Source organism: Trichosurus vulpecula, chromosome 1, assembly GCF_011100635.1.
Source record: "Trichosurus vulpecula isolate mTriVul1 chromosome 1, mTriVul1.pri, whole genome shotgun sequence".
NCBI classification, from domain to species: Eukaryota; Metazoa; Chordata; class Mammalia; order Diprotodontia; family Phalangeridae; genus Trichosurus; species Trichosurus vulpecula.
Window position 1 is genome coordinate 71,578,747 of NC_050573.1, and position 21,138 is coordinate 71,599,884.

Here is a 21,138-nt window from a genome sequence, read left to right on the forward strand (position 1 = left end):
GGAAGGAAGGAAGGACAGAAGGAAAGAAATATAATGACCAAGAAGAAGAATAAATGCATTTCATTCCCTCCTTTGTAGAGATGGGGAATGGGACTGTGCATACATCACCAGACTCATTTGAAGAGTTAATTCTTTGAGCTCCTTTTTGTCTCTTTTATTCTTTGTTACAAAAGATGGCTTGCTGGGGAAGGGAGAGGGATATCTTTGGAAATAGAAATAATGGAAAAAAATAATAAATAACAATAAAAATATTTTTAAAGGTAGGAGAAAGAAAAAAATGAGATATTTAGGGGATTCACTAGACTGAGCTTAATATGAATTAACAGTGAGATACGGCAGCTCCAAAGCTAGCCTGATACTAGGCTGCAGTAACAGAAGCAGAGTATCCAGAAGGAGGGAGTTGAGAGCCATCGACCCTGTCTTCCGTCCTAGTCAGTCCATATCTGGAATGTGGTGGTCAGTTCCAGGTGCCATGTTTTAGGAAGGATATTGACAAAACACAGTGGGTCAGAGATGGGGTGGCTAGGAATGGTGACCATGATTCTGAGAGATCTGAAGACTGCACCATATTACCAATGGAAGGAACTGGGAATGTTTAGTCTGGAGAAGAGAAGACTTAGGGGTGTGTTGAAGTATCATTCTTATATACATTAAGATTTATTCTGTTTGGTCCCAGAAGTAATGAGTATAAGTTGGTCTAGGATCCTTGTAAATGTTTAAGATCTTTGTAAAGAAAACTTCCAAACTATTAGGTTTTTCCAAAAGTGGAATGGGGTGTCTGAGGTAGCAAGTAGTGAGGTTCTCAATCCTTGGGGTCTTCAAGTAAAGTCTGCCTCACCCCCTGCTAGGAATGTTGTGGAGGGGATTCCTGCTCAGATGTTAGTTGAATACCTCCAAAGTTCCTTCCACTTCTGAGATACTATGATTGTGAAGGTGAGTCCCAGAGATGTCAGATGACTTGCCCAAAGTCACACAGTAAATCAATAGTGGAGCTACACCCCAAACTCAGGTCTGCTGTCTCCCAGACACAGGGCCAGTTCCTTCCTCTCTCCACCCTCCTGATACCACAGGCCTCATGATCTGTTCTATTTACTTATTTATTTTTAGTTTTCAACATTTACTTTTATAAGATTTTCAGTTGTAAATTTTCTCCTCCCTCCCAAGACAGCATGCAATCCGATACAGGCTATACATGTACAATCATATTAAACTTATTTCCACATTAGTCATGTTGTGAAAGAAGAGTCAGAACAAAAGGGAAAACCACAAGAAAGAAAAATAGAAAACAGTCCCCTTTGATCTGCATTCAGACTCCATAGTTGTTTCTCTAGATGTGGATAGCATTTTTCATTGTGAATTTTTAGGACTTGTCTTAGATCATTGCAATGCTGAAAAGAGCCAAGGCCGTCAAAGTTGGTCATCGCACAATGTTGCTGTTCCTGTATACAATGTTCTCTTGGTTCTGCTCACTCATGATCTGTTTCAATGATCAGTTTGGAAAACTGGTCATTTAAGGAAAGAATGTGAGAAGAGAGAGGGGAGAAAGAATGGGAGAGAAAATGAGGAGTGAGGTGAAAGAGTCAGAGAGAGAGGGAGGGAGTGAAAGGATAGGAGACAAAGTGAGGGGCTGAAACCAAAGAGCAAAAAAAGAAAAGAAGATGAAGAAAATTAGAAAAATTATAATGAGAACCAGAGATGGAGGGGAGGGCAGCAAGGAAGGGAGGGCCATAGAAAATTCAGAGAACTCTTCAGAGACCTATTAAATCTGTCCAGTCCAAGAATTGCTCCCTCCATCATTCAGCCTCAACCCAAACACCTGCAGTGACTGGGAGCTCCCTCCTCTCACATCAGTCTATTCCATTCTGAGAGCCAGAAGGAATATTATACATTAATGCTCCCATAACACAGATGAGAAGAGGCCCACAGGAGAAGTGATTTCATAGGATCATTGTCATAGATTTAGAGCCTGGAAGGACCTTCGAGGCCATTGATTTCCTCTCCCTCATTTTACAGATGAGAAAACTTAGGCATAGAAAGGTTAAGTGACCTACGTTTGCCCAGTAGCCCAGAACTTTAGGAGACTGTCAGGGACCAAAGAAAGGAACCAGCCCCTGTTTTCCTGGCTCCAAGTTCAGGCCTTTTCTCATTACTATGTTGCTGAAGGAGAATGATGGGAATCAATCAACTGATAATTTACAAAAGCAGTGTTCACACGACAATAAATGCAACAGCTGCATTCATTGGTCTCCTTCTGTATGCAGAAGATGCAGTTCCATTCTGGAATTGGAAGAGAAATTTTAGCTGAGACACATTCTCATTGGAGAGGTATTGGGAAATAGGAAATAAAACTTTGGACTTGGAGCCAAGAGTTGTTGTGTCAGTTGTGTCCAACTCTTTGTGACCCTGTGGACCATATACCATGCCCATGTTGTCTGCGGAGCTTTCTTGGCAAAGATACTTCAGTGGTTTGCTATTTTCTTCTGTAGTTGATTAAGGCAAACAGAGGCTAAGTGGCCTTTCCAAGGTCACACAGCTAGTGTCTGAGGTCAGGTTTGAACTCAGGTCTTCCTGACTCCAGGCCCAGGGCTCTATAAGAATACTTAGGTTCTAATCCTACTTTAGACACTTAGTTATGTGACCCTAGGCAAGTCACCTAATCTTTTTGTGACTCAGTTTCTTAGGCCTCAATTGCATGTAATGGCACTTTTAGCTCTATGATCCTATGATTACATGATTCCCTGACTCCATAGAGTTCATAGCTTAGTCAGGGGATTAAAAAGTGCAAATTACCATAAAACACACTTTACATCTGAGAGATTAAGTGCTTTGGGAGGTTTGAGAAGGAAAGGCTACACAGACTAAAGTTATCAAGTAAGACTTCCTGGAGAAGGTAGGATTTGAATTGTATTTTAAAAGTGGCCTAGAAATTCAATAAGAAGAGAGAAGGGAGACTATTCTAGGCATAGAAAAGTATCCTGAGCAGAAAAATGGTGGAGGTGGGAGAGTATGGGGCATTTGCAGAGGGGAGAGAAGGAGTACTCCAATTGGGTTGGTTTGTCAAAGGCACTTGGAGTATACTGAAATAAAGCTGGGAAGGTGGGGGTCCTAGCAGATTGGGGAGTCTATTGAATGCCAGCAGAGGAGTTCAAACTTGAGTTACTAAGGAGCCATGGAAGATTTTTTAGCAGTAAGTCATGTAACCATCTCCATGCATAAGAAAGATTCCAACATCATCATCATCGTCACCATTATCACCACCACCACTATCATCATCATCATCGTAGCTAGCATTTCTATGGCACTGGAGGGTTTGTGAAGTACTTTCCAAATATTATTTCACTGGATCCTCACGACAACCCTGGCAGGTAGGTGCCATTATTACTCTCACTTTACAAATGAGAAAACTGAGGCAGGCGATTACCCAGGGTCACATGATTGGTGGGTGTCTGAGGTGAGATTTGAACTCAGTTCTTCCTGACTCCAGGTCCAGCACTCTATCCACTGTGTCACCTAACCATTATGGAGAAGTCATTGGAGGAAAGATAGAAGGTTGGCCAGAAGATGTGCAAGTAGCTACAGGGTTAAAAAAAAAAAGCATTGGGTTTGCAGGTGAAGGAGCTAGATTCGAATCTCGACTCTGTAGTATACCACCTGTGTTACTTTGGGCAACTTCCTTTCCTTCTCTGAGCTCCATTTTAGAGATGACGTTTAGAGATCACCCATAAGGATCCTTCTAGCTCTGGCTCTATGAGCCTATAATCTCAGTTCCTGCAGGTCTTGGCAGGCTGGTAGATGGGAATATACAAGGTGATTAGAGATGGAATTGATGTGATTTGGCAACTGGCTGCATAGGGAAGGAGCAGAGTCAAAAATAACAGTAAGGTTATCAACATGGGAGAAGGAGGTGAGGAAGAGTGAGTCAAGAGGGAAATTGGAAGGAAGATCAGAGGTAGAGAGGAAATAAGCTCAATTTCAGACATGTTGACTTGTGGGTACCACTGGGACATCCACACAGAGATGTCCTGCAGTCAGTTGGAAGTGTGGCCTTGGAGCTCCGAGGGAGAGCAGGACTAGAGATACAGGTTTAGAGTACTCTGCTTGAGATGGTAATTAAAGAAATGGGAAGGGATAAGATTGCCAAGGGAGAGAGTTTATAACAAGAAGACCCTTGGGGAAGCATCACATTAAGGGAGAAAATCACAGTTGCTCAGAGTTGGAAGGGATTCCAGAAAGCATCCAGTCCCATTAGTAGGTGAAGGGAAGGGAAAAAAGGAAAGGGAAGGGAACAAATTAAGTTCTCCAGTTGTCCTGATCCAGTAGTCCTCCCCTCCCCTCCCTTCCTCTCCTCTCCCCTTACCTGAGGGTGTTCTGCCCAAAGTAAGGTAAATTTTGATAGCCAAAAGCTTTCTGGTTAACTTGAGGTTTACTGGCTAGATTTTTTTCTCAAAGACCAAACCTTAAACCCAATTCACTCTGGATTTCATGGATTGGACAACAAAATTTTCCTGCCCAAGTGCCACTTAATGGTAATTTTTTGGGCCCTCCTGCCTCAGAGTGAATATAAATAGTAACTTTTTCTCTTTTGACCAGCAGTCTTCCCCTCCCAGTTTGATTTTTTTTTTATTAAAGGGGCCATCCCTTGACTAACTTCTTAAAGAGGCCTATTTCACTGAATAGGTGTTGCTTCACTCAAAGTGAGAACCCGGAAAGACCTTAGCTTAAAAGGCCAGGGTCTCCCATTGCATTCTGAGTCATCTCCAGTCATCCTAATCGATATCTGGTCACTGGACTCAGATGGCTCTGGAGGAGAAAGTGAGGTTGGTGACTTTGCACAGCCCTCCCTCACTCAAATCTAAGTCACTCACAAGTCACATCATCATTTCCCTGATGTCACGGTGCTCTTCAAGAATGACGAACAGACCACAACAACTATGTGCCAGACACTGTGCTAAGTACTTTATAAATATCATCTTCTTTACAACATATTTAGCAGAAGGTCATCAAACTTTTGCTTGTAGCCCTCCAGTGAAGAGGAACATTTGAGGCAGCCCATTCCCCTTCTGGGTAAATCTAATTGCAAAAAAAAATTATAACTCAAGCCAAATTCTGTTTCTCTCCAACTTCCCCCACTGCCCCTAGTTCTTTCTTCTGGGACTAAGCAGAACAGGTCAGTTCCTTCTCCTGTGTTACAGTTTTTCAAGCATTTAAAGATAGCTATCATGTCTTCTTCTCTCTAAGCTAGATACCCCAAGTTCCTTTAACTAGTCTGAAGATGACATGGACTCAAGGCTCTTTGCCATCATGGTTGCCTTCCTTTGAACTTGTTGTAGCTGCTGTTCAGTCATTTTAGCGCTGTCCAACTCTTTGTGATCTCATTTTGGATTTTCTTGGTAAAAATAGCTGAGTGGTTTTGCCATTTTTCCTTCTCCAGTTCATTTTACAGATAAGGAAACGAAGGCAAACAGGGTTAAGTGACTTGCTCATGGTCACACAGCTAGTAAGTGTCTGAGACCAGATTTAAACTCATGAAGATATATGTTCATGATTCCAAGCCCAGTGCTTTATCCACTGCACCTCTCAGCTGCCCCTTCTCTTGATACTCTCCAGTTTATCAATAACATGGCACCCAAAACTGAACACAATACTCTCTATATGCTTTGACCAGGGTACGGTGCAGAAGGGCTATTCCCTCCCTAGACCTAAACATCAAGCTTTTAATGGAGCCCAAGACTGTATTAGATTTATCATCTATAATATTTCACAGCTGACATATTCACCTTCTACTGAAACTTCCAGATCTTTCTTTTTAAAACATGAACCACTATATAGCTATATCTCTTCTATTTTGTAACTTCTGACATTGATTGCTTGAATCCAAGTGTAAGAATTTACATTTACTTTTTTTTTTTACTAAATTTCATCCTACTCTAGTCAGAAAAAAATTCTAGCTTATCAAGATTGTGTTGGATCTTGACTGCCATCCAGTGTGCTAACCATCTTTCTCAGCTCTGTATTCTCCACAAATTAGCTATCTATGCTATCCATGCCTTAATCTAAGTCACTGATAAAAATATTTAACAGAATAGATGTATTCCTATATACACCTATATATAGGTGTACCAAAGCCCTGGTGTGCTCCACTGGAGACTTCTTTCCAAACTAACATTGAACTATTAATGACCACTCTTTGGGTCCAGTCATTCAACCTGTTCCAGATCTACCTAGTCATCCTGTCGGCTAGCTCATGTGTCGCAGTTTTTTTCCACATGAATAGCACAAACGACTTTGCCAGATGCTTCGCTAAGATCTGGAGAAACTTCTGTTTCATTCTCTTGAGAAAATGAAGAGCCAGCAGATGAGACAGAGGAGTGGTCAGAAAGATAAATGAAAAGCCAGGAAAATGATGTGTCCCTGAAGCTGAGAGAGAAGAGCATATCCAGGAGAAGTCATTTTGGGTTTTTTTTTCAGTTGTGTCCAACTCTTCACAACCTCATTTGGGGTTTTCTTGGCAATGATACTGGAGCAGTTTGCCATTTCCTTCTCCAGTTCATTTTACAGATGAAGAAACTGAGGCAAACAGGGTTAAGTGACTTGCCCCTGGGCACACAACTGGTAAATGTCTAAGGCCACATTTGAACTCATGAAGATAAGTCTTCCTGAACCCAGGCCCTGCGTTCTATCTACTGGGCCACCCAGAGAGGTCAGTCAAAAGTGTCAAAAATCTTCACAGAGATTAAGGAAGATGAGGACTAGAAAAGCCCTTTGGTTTCTAATATTTAGAAGAAGATTGCTGATAGCTTTGGAGAGGACAACTTCAGTAGAATGGTAGTGGTGGGGAGATGTTGCAGAACCTTTCCAGCCCTCACAGCTCAGAGGCCTTGGGTATAAGGTAATATTTTTCCCATCATTTAGCAAAGAGGGGAACAAAGAAATGAGGTGTCTGGGTTGGGGGGGAAGGACCAAGGGAAGGCTCTTTTAAGATTATAGAGATGGGAGCATGTGTGGAGGCAGATGGAAAGGCAATGGTGGTAAAGAAGAGGCTGGGAAAGCAAGAGTGAGGGGATGGGCACTGGAGCAAGGAATAATAGCTAGCATTTATGTAGCACATTGAAGTTTGAAAAGCAATACATATATGTATATGTATGTGTGCACTATACACATATCTACGTGCATGTGCCTGTGTCTACATGTATGTGCACGTGTGTGTATACATGTATGTGTATATGCACATATATGTGTGTGTTCTTCACAAAACACTGGGAGGTGGGCACTGTTATCATCCCCATTTCACATATGAGCAAAGTGCAGCCCAGAGACTTGCCCAGGGTCACACAGCTAATAGGTGTCTGAAGCAAGATTCGACCTGAGAGCTTCATGATTCCAAGTCCAGAACCCCATGCACTGAACCACCCAGCTGCCTAAGGTTCTGGTGGGAGACACAAGGAAATGGGAACATATGCAGAAATTGTTCTAGTGGAAAGGGCACCGGTCTTAAAAATTAGAAGGCCTAGATAGTGGGAGGCAAGAGAGAGTAGGGGGAGGGCAGAGATTGGGGGAAGGGAAGGGCAGAGAGGGAGGAGAGTTGGGAGGGCTCTGGAGGGCAGAGGGTTCAGAGAGCAGGGAGGTCCAACGGTAAGAGCATTGGAATCAGGCTCTGGAGACCTAAACAGGAATCTCAGCTCTAATACTTACCAGCTCTGAGACCCAGGACAAAACTGTCTGGTCTTTCTGAGTCTCACTTTCCTCATCTGTAGAATGGAAATAAGGCCAAATAACATAATCTCTACCTCTCAGGCTTCCTTGTGTTGTCCTGAAAAGCACAGCTATCGGTGTGAATTGTAAAAGCAGCTCGGAAGAGGGGAGGGAGCCCACCCCTGCTGGGCTGGGCTGGGCTGGGCCGGGCAGGGCTGGACTGGGCTGGGCCGGGCTGGGCTGGGCTGGGCTGGGCAGGGCTGGGCTAGGCACAGACTCTTCCCTGCTGAAGGCTGGGGGACTCTGAGCTGTAAAGGCTCTGCACTGGCAGGTGAGAAAAGAGGCCCATCCGGGGCCGGGAGGACTTCCTGAACCTTCCCTCTCTCCTCCACCTCCCAAACACCCCCTCCCAGCCCTCCACTGTTGCCGTGGGGCCAAGGCTGGAATTAGGTGGGATTAGAGCCTGAAGCTCGTGTTGGCTTGTTCCTTCTGGTAGGTCCCAAGGAGAATCCCAGAATTACAATTAGCTATCAGATAAACAGACTTAATGGAAAGGGGCTGCAGAGCTAATGGGCTCCACAAACATTCAGCTGCTGCTTGGGGAGACCTGAGATTTGCTGGGCTCGAAGAAAGAGGGTAGGGAACACAGGAGCCTGGAGTGGGGGGCGCAGCTGGGGCAGCCACACTAGGTAAGGTAGCTGGACTTAGGGCCTTGCAGAGAAGCACAGAGTGGCAGAGCTGGATGGAACCTTAGAATGCAGTGTCACAGCTGAGGTTGTCAGAGCTGAGGAGACCTTAGAACACAGAATGTCAGAGCTAGGAGGGGCCTGAGAACGAGGGATGTCAGAGCTGGGAGGGGCTTTGGAACAAGGGATGTCCAAGCTAGGAGGGCCCTTAGAACAAGGGATGTCAGAGATGGGGTGACCTTAGCACATAGCATGTCAGAGCCGGGAGGGGCCTTAGAATGAGGAATAGAATGTCAGACTAAGACTGGCCTTTTGGGATCATCCACTCTACTACGTCTCTCATTTTATAGATGGGGAAACCGAGGTCCCAATTGGGGGAGGAACTTGGAGGTCACAAGTAATGCTCATGCACATTGGCATTAGAGTCAAGACTAGAACCCAGGTCTCCTGACTCCCAGCCTTAGATCCACCAGCCTATTGCTAAGTCCCTATGGAAGGGCTGTTCCTGTAACTAAGGCCATCTTGTCTCCAGAAGGCCTGAGAGAATGCAAATCTATTCCTTGGGTGTAGGAGCATATCAGTGCCCAAACAGAACTGGCCTTGCCTGGCGTTGAGAATGCCTCTGTTGTGATTCAAGTGGTGAAGTTCCCTCCCTGTCAGTGCTCCTTTTCCCTTGCTCTGCTCTTTGGAGGGAGAGGTGGGGCAGGGAATGAGCTGGACCTTAGAGGCGACATTGTGGCCTAGCAAAGAGGACTGGGCTCAGAGCCAAGGTAGGGGCCTCTGCCAGTCTTGCTTTTTGTGACCTTGTCCTCCTCTCTGGGCCCCAGGATCTCAGAGCTAAAAAAGACCTCTGGGTCACTAGTCATGACCTATACGTCAGGTTTCTAAGGCCCCTTACTGCCCTGACATTGCATATCCTATTTTTCAGACTGACATTTAACATTCTGTATTTTATAGTTCTTTTGGGTCCTGGAGTTCTTTGTTCCTTTGTTCTAAGATCCCTTCTATCCCTGACATTCCACGTTCTGAAGCCCCTCCCAGTAGACATTCTATGGTCTGAGGTTAGTTGACATTGTGTGTTCTAAGGTCCCTATAGCTTTGAGATTTTGAGCATTCAGATCTCCCACCCCCTTCCCGTTTCTGACATCCTATGTTCTAAGGGTTTTCTTGGCTCTGATATCTGTGTTTAATGACCTCTTATAGCTTTGATGTTCTATTTTAAGATCCCTCCAGCTATGATATTGTGTATCCTAAGGTCCCTTCAACTCAGACATGTGTGTTCTAAGGTTTCCCTGCCCCCAGCTCTGACATCCTGGGTTCTAAGCACCTTCCCAGATCCAACATTCTGGGTTCTAAGATCACTCCAGTTCTGATATTCTATGTTCTAAGGTTCTCCCTTTCCCAGCTCTGATAGTCTCTAAGTACCTTCCCAGCTCTGACATTTCATGTTCTAAGATCACCCCAGTTCTGATATTCTGTGTTTTAAGGTTCTCCCCCTCCCAGCTCTAATAATCTCTGTTCTAAGCTCCTTCCTAGCAATGACATTATACACTCTATGACAGAATGCAAGTGTAGTAATTCACTGATATTCAGCAAACTCTTATTGAAGTGTGTGCTGGGGTCAGAGCTCTCTCCTGGGCTGGATTGCAGCAAGAGCACAAGCAGCAGCTCACATCCCTCACCCCCAGGGTGTTCTTTGGCTTGTGGGTGTGAGACATATGGGGCTGGGTAGCTGTAATGAACAGGGCGATGGGTGTGGTCTGCCTTAGTTTCTAAGACTTTGTAAGCTTAACAGTCTCCTGTTTAATAGCTACTTACCTCCTTCTCTATTGGAATGAGGGGCAGCATGTAGAATTCAGAGGGACCTTAGATTATGGGGTGCACCTAGGTCTCATTCAACAAAAGAGGAAAGGCCCTTGGAATGAGGCATCACAGAATGCTGGATATGGTGTCAGAGAAAGGGCTTCAAATACTGGGTCTGATCTGTGCCTTCCTCTCCAGAACTGCATTCCATGACCCATAAACCACTGGGAAAACCATCTGGGAACTACTCCCCCACCCCCCACCCCCAACTTGTCCACCAAGCCCACCATCAATAAGGAAATCCTTGACAGAAGGCCTTGCTTGGTACCCCTTCAAATCACCTGAAAGGCCCAGCTCCCTGGATCCCAGAATCATCGAATTTAAGGGTTGGAAAGGATTTCATTGGCCAAATAGTCTAACATATGCTTGAAAACAATCCCTTTTTAGCATACTTGACCAGTGGTCATTCAGAGCTCCTCCCCTGCCCCCAAAAGGAACCTATCCTACTTGGAAGAAGCTTTTCCTGACATCAAGTTTGGTTTGGTGACCACCCCCCTACACACACCTTTGCACCTTCCAGACATTGCTCTTATGCATCAAATGGTATCTCCAGAAGAGATATCCAATACCTTTGGAGGAATTCATTGTACAGCACGTGGTGCAGTGGGTGAGCAACAATGATGGGGAGTCAGATGACCTTGGGTTGAATACTCTTTGGTTGCTCACTACTTGTGTAGCCTTAGCTGAGTCGCTCCCTAGCTCTAGGCTTTAGTTTACCCATCTGTAAAATGAAAGGGTTGGGCTGGGTTGGAAAGCCACTCCCAGTTCTAGATTCTATAATGCTATGAGGGTACCAGCCTCTCCTACTTGAGCAGCTAAAGGTTCAACAAAAACCACAGGGGAAGATAAGGTCAAAGAAAACCTGCCCAGGCAGGGTTTTGACTACATGTCCAGAGAACCTGCATGATTCCAAAGGCATTTTATTGCCTGCAGCCTATAAAGTTTTGCATTTCCAAACAGGTACTGCAGCATCTGGGCTTCTCTACCAAGGCAAGCCAAGCTGTGCCAGACATAAGTACACGGTGATATTCAGCCAGGTTCTAGGGAGGAGCCAACACAGCCGGCTGGCTGGGAAAAGAAAATGGGGGTGTGGGGAAGGAGGAAGGGAGGAGCCAAGCCTGGGGTAGGGAGGCCTGAGCGGAACGCTTCTCAGGGTTGGGAGGAGTCCCTCCCAGCTTCCTCCTCAGTCTCTGAGTCTTCGGTCCTGTGACTGGAGCTATCTGTGTGAGAGGGTAGTTGACGAACTAGGGTCAGCACTTCTGTTGTCCAGTGGTCCAGTCGTGATCTGGCCGACTCGTCCTCACTGAGGCTCTCTGCGTTGGAGTCAGAGCCTTCCTCAGCACTGACCACAGGTTGCTTGCAGACAGGGCAGGTCCTACGGAGGGTCTGGGAGAACCATGGGTCGATGCATTTGCGGTGGTAGATGTGAGTACATGGGAGGACCTTCAGCTGATCCCCTTCCTCATATTCATCCAAGCAGATGGCACAGACATCATTTTGGCGGGTGAAGGAACGCAAGTGAGTCTTCTTCCGGCTGGGAGTCTTGGCCACAGTGCCCCTCTCCCGCCACTGCCACCAGTACAGCCAGACCTTCCTGATGATGAGTAGTGTGGATATCAGCAGGGTCACCATGCGGCCCAGCACCCAAGAGATAGACAGGACAGGGTGGCAGTCAAGCTCAGAGTAGTGTTGATGGTTGGGTAAGAGGAGGACATGGGCATCCTTGTTGCCACACAGGATACCCCGGAGGTCCTTTGATGTGGCCTCACTGACAAAGACCGATGGGATCTCAATCTGTTGCCGGATGTCATCGTATACATGCACCATGTTGACCAGGTCATTCGAGTGGACATTGTGCACAATGACTGCCTGGTAGCCAGCCTGCTGGGCATGGAGGACCTTGAGGTCAAAGGTACAATCGAAGCGGCGGACCAGAGCAATGGAGCCAAGGGAGTGGTTGGATATCATCGGACCCTCAATGGGCTGGCAGGCGTTGGGTGGCCGGGCCTCAATCAGGTACCCTCGAACACCATCCTCAGACAAGGGAGCCCCAAACAGGGCAGGTGCATCGCTGAAGTCCACAGCGCTGGCACTGTCATTGGCCACTGCCCGCACCAGGGCCTTGCTGGCTGGCAGCTCCAGGAGCAGAAAAAGGAATACCATAGGCCTCAGGAAGTGGAAGGCCATACCCCACGTCCTCACTGACCCCGTGGCTGGGGGGCTGTGTCGTGGAGGGGTTCCACTCCAGTGGGGGATGGCCAGGGGGATGGATGGGGCCCTACTCTCCCCTTGCTGAATCACACTTAGTGCTCCTGTGTGGAGTGGTAGGGCTTGAGTGGGGGCCCAGGTTCTTGTCAGTGGGTGGCTAGAATTCTGGAGAGATACTTACGTCCCCTGTTCATTGGCAGGAGCCTCAGTTGGCTAGATCTGAGTGGGGCCACAGTGTCTGGGGGGCCATAACAGGGACAGGGGGCCTTAGAAGAGGTGGGCCTCCCAGGAAGATGGAGCAAAGCCTGGAGGCAAGAGAGAGTGAGCAGCCTCACACAAGAGTCACTAACCCCTGGGCACTCAGGGGAGGGAGCATCCCATCTTCTGAATGCCCTCCTTTGCATCCACTGGCCGCCTGTTCCTGCCAGGTAATTCTCAGTCTCTCCCCCTACCCCTTGGGGGCCCTGTCTGCTGGGGGAGGTGAATGATTCTAGAATCCCTCTGGCCCTTCATTGTGACATCACTGATCACAGCCCCCTCTCCTCTCCCCCTCCCCCAGAACACATGAGCTATCTGGGTAGCCTGCCAGGCTTCATCTTCCTGCCTCTCTCTGGCCCAGTTCCCATCTCCCCACTGCTACGCCCCCTTCCCAGCCCCTCCTCTTTCCTTTCTTTTCCTAGGATGAGTCCCTGAATAGTGGTAGTGCCAGATGCTAGGGGGAGGGAGGAGGGCCTGGACCCCATTTGAATGACTGGAAGGCCAAGCTTGGTTTTGCTGAAGTCCTTCCCTAAAAAGAGATTCAGGAAAGGCCCCATCCTGGGACTTTCCAATGGCTTCCAAATTCTTTCCCAGGCTCTGGGGCCCTGGGAAGGGGCCTTGGTAGCCAGAATCAGCCCACTGAGGTCAGAGGTGGGGATGGGAGGAGCAAGAATTCCAGGATGCTACATACACACTGGCATCTTCTGACACATTGATGGGGAAGGCCTGCCAGCAATTGGGCCTTTCTCAGGACCTGGTGCAAATCAAAGATGTCCTCCTAGGACCTAGGTTCAAATCCATGCTACCACCCTGCACTTCCATTAATATCCAACAGTAGAACAAAACTGCTATGTCCCAAAGGCTTCAGAACCAGAACCCAAGAGGATGCCAAGTGCTCTGCACTATCCAAGTTCCTGGTTTAGTTGGGGCCTGGATTTGGCTCAGGTGCCACCTCCTTCTCCCAATAGGCTTTTTCTCTCTGTTAGTTCTCTTTCTCTCCCTCCCTCTTTCTTCTTCTCTCCCTCTCCCTCTCCCTCTCCCAAACTGCTTTGTGGCTTTTTTTTTCTTTTGTGTCCCCCAAAGAAATGTCAGCTCCCTGAGGGCAGGGATTGCTTTTTCATTTCTGCCATTGCATCCCTAGCACACAGTTTTTAATAAATTTAGCATTTAATAAATGCTAGTTGACTAGAAGAGAATAGACTAGACTAAAGAAAAGAGTAGAATGAAATAAATTAGATTAAAATAGAACAGATTAGAATAGACCAGACTAGACAAATTAGAATAGAATGGAACAGAACAGATTGGACTAGAATAGACTAGACTAGAACAGATTAGGATAGACAAGAATAGATTAGAATAGACTAGAGCAGATTAGAATGGACTAGAACCTCCTGATACAGGAAGGAGCCTGCCCTCCATACTGGGATACAGCCTGAGGTATCTCTCCCTACCCCTGCACCTCTACCCTCTGGTGCTCCTAATACTTCAGCCCAAGAGGACAGACCAGACTATGGAAGGAAAAGAATCTATCAAGGAGGGAAACTGGAAGAAACCCAGCATTGTGAACTTGGGTTTGAAGCCCTGATCTCTAGGCTCAATTCTTGGCCCTACCATTTGCTCTATGTGATGCTAGGCAAGTCCTTTCTCCTCTTTTGGCCTGTTTCCCCATTTGAAAAATGTATGGGGGGTGTGGAGAAGGATGAATACTCTGATTCCCAAAGCTGTTCCTAACTCTGATATCCTGGGGTTCTCCGGGTCTCTCCCAAGGAGGTAAGGCAGGTTGATATACCTGGCTTCAAACATAGCAGGTTGCTAGAGGTGGCACAGACAGCTTCCCCTCTTCCTATCCTCTTTCCTGATGGAGGTGGCTAGGTCCAAATTCCAGAAGAAGGTCCCTGCTGCCCCTCTGGAAGCCAGTAGCAGAGACACCATGGTTCAGACCCAAACGGCTTCGACCTCCAGATCTGACCTCCTAAGCCTCCCTGTCCAGAGGAGATCTCCTTTCATCCCCTGTATCATCTGCCCTGGGGTCTCAGGTGTAGAAGAAGGACTAGACTGGATAGATAGAAGGACATTTACCCATCACTTTGAAATTTGTATTACAAAGTGCTTTCATTTTGGCCTCACAACAATCCTATCAGATGGCATTAACCCAGCTTAATAGATGAAGACATTGTAGAGAAGGTAAGAGATTTGACACCTAGTAAGAGTAGGTGGTGGGATTTGAACCTGCATCTTCCAGACTCCAGTCCAGTACCCACTCTGTGACATCATACTGCCTAGGTAGGAGTTAAAGCTCAAAGATGCCCTTAAAGGTCATCTAGTCCAAGCCCGCCATGTTACAGATGAGGAAACAGGGGTCATCAGGGGAGTCAGAGCAGTGAATAAGTTTGCATTAACTCAGTCCCAGATCATGGCAGCTCCAAAGCTGAGTGGATTGACTTCAACAGGAACTAGGGCCTGGGTCCTGAGGCCTGGTGAAAGGGACCACTCAGCTTGTAAACGTCAGAGCCTAAGTCCAAACCCAAGTCTCTTCTGACTCTGAAATGAAAACAATGGCACACAGCCCTTTCCTGGGGTATTGGGAAGGTAGGGCTTCATAAACCTAGTAGTGCTAAAGAAATCAGTCAGTCAAGTATTTATTAAGCACGTTCTATACTATTGTTACAGATACAAAGAAAGGTAAAAAAGAAATGGGAGGTAGGTGGAGTGGGTGCCATCCTTAAGGGCAAGGTCTATGTTATTTTTTCTTTTCAAACCTCTAGCATGGAGCCTGGATTCTATATAGAGTAAACATTCAATAAGCACCATAGATAATCATTAAAGTCCATTAAATTTACCTGCGTAATCCATCCTCCACACAGCTGCTAAAGTGATATTCATTTATTACTTCTTTCAAAGACTGGATCTCCCCATTTCACCCTGGTTGGAAGCGCAGGCACTCCTCACTCCTCATGGAAGCTTTGACCCACTCGTCTTTCCATAAAAGGAAGCTGGTTTTGGTTGTCCCTTCTTCAACAACAAGGTGCTCGTGGGCTTACCATTTTAATACCTCACCTAGGGTGGACACCCAATTGGATTAGCCCAGTGCTGCTCAGAACTCCTGCATTCAAGAGATCCACCAGCCTGAGCCTCCTCTATAGCAATGGTTACACATTGCACTGCCACACCCAGACAAAGTGGGTGCCAAACTTTCTAAAGCACAAAGCTGACCAAGTTACTTCCCTTCCTCAATAAACTACAATAGCTCCCTACAACATCTGAGATAAGATACAAGCTCCTGTTGGACATTTAATGTCCTCTACAATCTGCTGTAATCTTTCTTTCTAGCTTACTGAATGAGAAGGCATTAAATGCCTACTATGTGTCAAATATTGTGCTAAACTTGGGGATACAAATGCAAAAAATAAGATGGTCAGTGTCTGCTCTCAAGGAACTTCCATTCTAAAGGGGGAAGAGAGACCATATAGGAAAGTGGCAGCTAGGGAAAGATAAGAAGTCAAAGATATAGTCAGTGAAGTGAGTGAAAGGGCAATGGATCACGGGTCTGGTGACAGGAAGAGAGCTAGAGGGTCAGGCTGGCTAGATAGGATGAATTGTCACCAATGTGGGGAAGAAGTGGGAAATGCCATTACCTTCCACCATGAGACCTTTTCACACAGTCTATATTCTAGGCACCATCTCATGTCACCAGGCTTTGGCACAGGCTGTCCGCCATATACTCTCTCTAACATATGTAGATATATATATATATATATATATATATATATATATATATATATATATGTATATATATATATATATATATACACACAAACACACACACACACACACACACACATATATATATATACATATATATACACATATATATGTATATATATACACTATAGTGTAGATAGATGGACAGACAGATAGATAGATAGATAGATAGATAGATAGATAGATAGATTATACTAGTATACACTCTCTCCTCACTTACCATGGATCAGAAGCCCTAGCTTCCTTCAGATCTTAACTCAGATGCTAACTCCTATATGAGGTCCTTCCTCTCAACGGCTGGTGCCTCTCCCTTGAAATTGTTTTTGTATCTGTATTTGCATTTACTTCTATGTGTATACGTTTTGTCTACCAATCAGACGTCAGCTTCCCTGAGGGTTGGGACTTTTTTTTCTTTTTGTCTTTGTACCCAAAGTACTTTGCACTTTGTTCAGAGCAGCTAGGTGATTCAGTGGATAAAGTACTGGACCTGGAGTCAGGAGCACTCATCTTCCCGAGTTCAAATTTGGCCTCAGATGCTTACTGTGTGACCCTGGGCAAGTCACTTAACCCTGTTTGCCTCAGTTTCCTCATCTGTAAAGTGACCTGGAGAAGGAAACAGCCAACCATTCCAGTATCTTTGCCAAGAAAGCCCTAAAGGGGGTCATGAAGAGTAGGACACAACTGAAACAGCTAAACAACAACAACTCCCAGTGTCTAGCATAGTGTCTGGCACACAGGAAGTGCTTAATAAATGCTAATTAATTGATGACTGAATTCACTCAAACTAATTTGCAGAGTTTGGACACAGCATCCCTTTCCTGCAAATGCAACTTTTGAGGGGTCCAGACCTATGATGTTATCAGTATGGGAGAGCTCCTGGTTTGGAAACTGCCTCCATTAAAGCGAGTCATCAGTTTTTCTGTAACTCCTGCCTCAGAGAGTTTCCTGGATCATCAAGTGCCTTGTCGCTCAAACATCCAGTAACTTAGGCACCTCTTTAAGACCACCTAACTTGAATGTGTCAGAGGCAAGATTTGAACTCAGACCTTCCAGACTTGAAGGTGGGCTCTATAATCGCCTCACCATGCTCCAGGTCAATTACAATGAGAATGTAAAAAGTACCCTGTGTTTCTTTTCATCCCTTTGAAGAGTCATGTCAACTCTAGAGGCTGCTGCTGTGTCAATTTCACGGGATCTAAGCTTGACTGACAAATTAAATAAATCTAAATAGCTCCACTATAGAAATACTGTGCATGGTCATTACTTGCCTTCTTTGCTCAGTGGACAGGAAGGATTCCACCATCGCCTGACTTTTGGGCTCCTTGGCCATTGTGATCAGCCAGTACCCAACGGGGGACTAAGTTCCCTGAGGACGTATTGACATGCCTTTGGCCCAGCCAGGTCAGATAGGGACCGTTATCAGCACCTTGGCCAGCACCCAAGGGAAAGAGGAGTCCTTGAGGAAGAGCCGCTACTATCAGTCCATTGAAAAAGCTTCCAGGGAGGAAGCAGCTCCTTCCTCCAAGTGGGAAACAAAGCTTCCAAAGCTAGAGCAGAGGTCTTGGGGACTGACTGCTTTGGAGTCCTGGTCCAAGATGTAGCCAAGATGGCCACAAATCTCCTCCCCCACCTGGACTTCTGTTTCCTCCTCTATAAAATTATATAGTTGAACATCTATATCAGGGATTCTTAGCCTGAAATTCACAGACACCTATGGAGCCTGTGAGTACATTTCAGGGGGTCCAAAAACTTATATGGGGGGATTACATCTTTATTTCAATATAATTGCTTTCCTTTGTAATCCAATTGTTTTATTTTGTGCACTTAAAATGTTATTCTGAAAAGGGGTTCATAGGCTTCACCAGACTGCCAAAGGGGTCCATAATATAAAAAAGGTTAGGCCTTGCTGGTCTCTAGGGTTCCTTCCAGCTCTGACATTTCCATGTTCCAAGAACCTTCCTTGGCTTCCTTTAAATCTTAGTCAAAATTCCACTTCCTGAAAGAAGGAAGACCTTCCCAATCCTCCTCAATGCTAATGCCTTCCCTCTGATGGCTATCTCTGATTCATTTTGTATTTATCTGGCTTGTTCTTAGTTGTTTGGGTGTGTGGTCTCCCCTATTAGACTGTGAGTTCTTTGAGAGCAGGAGTTATTTTGTTCCAGCTTCTGTGCCCCAGCACTGTGCACATGGTGGGCTTTTAATAAACATGTTTTACTAAATCAAAAGTCCCTTCAAACCCCAAACCTTATGATTCATTCCTAGAGTGACTAAATCCATTCCTAGAACCCACATCTTCCTTGAGGGAGCTTGATTACTTCCCATGTGTAGTGTAGTCATGAATGATACCTCCATAGCCCACTCCGACCACTACCCCCCACAAACAATAGACATATAGGAAAATACATTCCCAAAAATGGGTCTTAGGCATTATGGCATAATAGATAAGAGAGCTAGCCTTAGGACCACTAAGACCTGAGTTCAAGTGACACATGAATGAATGAATGAATGAATGAATTTAAGCGCTTACATCGTGCAAAGCACTGTGCTAAGTGCTGGGAATACAAATTAAAAAGTTAAACAGTCCCTGCCCTAAAGGAGCTCTCTTTCTAACGGGGAAGACAACACCTGTGGAAGGTTTCAGCTGCAATTCAGATGGAAAGGTCCCATGGTCCTTAGGGGGCAGCAGCAAAACAGATGGTAATGACTCTTTTTAAATGTCATTTCCACTGACAAAAACCTTATCTGTTTCTGATGTAGAACTGTTTGACATTGCCAAGGTCTTTAACAGCAAGATTTCTTTCTTCCAGCTTCAGTAGCTGTGGCTGAAGCCCCTGCAGAAGCAGTGACCAAGGCTGCATCTTCTCAGGATATTAATGGCTTTGGGCACTGGGCTGGAAGACTTGCTATTTCCACGTTTCTTGGATTCAGAGTCTGAGTGGAGATGGTGGTCAAGATAGTGATGGTGGCCAATGGTATCTCTTATGTCTCCCTCAGGAAGTTTTGTTGCTTCAGCTAGACTGGTGTGCCTGCCTTATGTGTGGCACTTGGGAGAGTTGACTGGCCCCTTCCCCATAGGAATGGCATCCTTGGATGATGGCTACTAGGGGTGGGCTAGAGGTGGTCTAGGAGGTGGTGCCACTCCTAGGGCTTTGTGCCTATCTGAGTCTTGGTGGCAGTTGACTCACAGCTATCCCTAGTCATGAGGAAGGTGAGTCCCCTCTCCACACTGATTTCACCCCTCAACAATGGCTTTGCTGGAAGCAGATCTGGTGGTCTGAGGGGCAGTCATACTCCAGGTTCTTGGACTCAGGGTCCTGGGCTGTGCCCATTGGAGTCTGAGGGGAAATGGTAATTAAGGCTGTAGTGATGATCTGAACTGCCAGACACATGCAGTCTCTTTTCTTGTCTCTCCCTCAGGGTTTCACTCAGCAACTAATTCAACATATTGTTGTTCAGTCATTTCCGTCATGTCCAACTCTTTGTGACCCCATTTGGGGTTTTCTTGGCAGAGATATTGGAGTGGCTTGCCATTTTTACAGATGAGGAAACTGAGGCAGAAAGGGCTAAGTGATTTGCCCAGGGTCACACAGCTAGTTGAGGCCAGATTTGAACTTGGGAAGATGAGTCTTCCTGACTCCAGGCCCAGCACTCTATCCACTGTACCATCAACTGACCTGTTTTAACCCATCAACCCCCATTGTTTCTAAGGAGGCACTGATTTTCACTGGTAGAAGTTCTTCCCTGGGAGATCAGGTCTGTCTGGTCCAATAAATAAACAAATGAAACCCCGAGAGGGGCGAGTCTTGTCCAAGGTTACACAATAAGTCCTATTCCATCCAGTGGGGATTCATAAAGTACCTACTATGTGCAAGGCAGGCTGGCAAGAAGCCTTTATTAAGAACTTACTATGTGTCAGGTAATGATACAAATACAAACAAAAAGTCCCTGCCCTCGAGAAGCAAGGGGTCAGATGGGGTGAAGGGAAGGTATCCCTTACTGGGGATGGTGGCAAAGTCCAGATTCAAAAGCACGACTGAGGGGAACAAAACAGAACCAGTCTGAGCCCATCTCCAAAATGGAGGCTCCAGAAGGAACTCACCAAGTGGAGAAAGGGGGCCAGCAAGGCACTCTGATGCTGGGATGGAGCCAAAGAGAATTTTAAAAAATTCCTGCCCTCAAAGAGCTTACTTTCTACAGTGAGGATAAAAAATGCAAATAGATAAACAAACATGATAAATTAAGGGGAAAGCATTCTAACAGCTGAGGCTGGGGATCTCTTTGAAAGACTTCATGGAAAGGCCATGTGAATACCTGTTGCATCTTATCTAGGGTTTCTAAGAGGTAGAGATGAGGAGAGAGGGCATTCCTGGCATGGGGAAGGGCCTGTGCAAATACAAAGAGGTGGGAAACAGAATGGCAAGTGTAAGCTCAAACAGCAGTTTGGCTGCAACCAGAGAGTTTGTTAAAGGGGTAAATATAAAATTAGCCTGGGAAGGGAGGCTGAAGCTTAACTATGAAGGGCTTTAATGCCATTCTGAGGAGCTTGTAGTTTATCTTAGAGGTGATAGCAAGGGAGCAAAAGGGCAAACATGGTCAAGTGTGCTTTAACATTTGTTTTTTGGAGTGGGGAAGGCAGAGCAATTGGGGTTAAGTGACTTGCCCAAGGTCA

General features: G+C 45.9%; 1 protein-coding gene across 2 annotated transcripts; it reads right to left on the minus strand.

Annotated features, from left to right (window-relative positions):
* Positions 1-11,100: 11,100 nt before the first annotated feature.
* On the minus strand, positions 11,101-14,918 carry ZNRF4 (zinc and ring finger 4). 2 transcript variants are annotated; one of them, XM_036757360.1, is made up of 2 exons: positions 14,497-14,918; positions 11,149-12,754 (listed from the first exon to the last, which is right to left on the minus strand). In XM_036757360.1, exon 2 carries the CDS (start codon positions 12,426-12,428, stop codon positions 11,391-11,393), a length of 1,038 nt encoding a protein of 345 aa, XP_036613255.1. In that variant the 5' UTR covers positions 12,429-12,754; positions 14,497-14,918; the 3' UTR covers positions 11,149-11,390. The 2 variants fall into 2 exon arrangements, with proteins under 2 accessions (XP_036613177.1, XP_036613255.1); XM_036757282.1 differs by lacking the exon at positions 14,497-14,918 and having other exon boundaries at positions 11,101-12,913.
* Between the last annotated feature and the right edge of the window lie 6,220 nt (positions 14,919-21,138).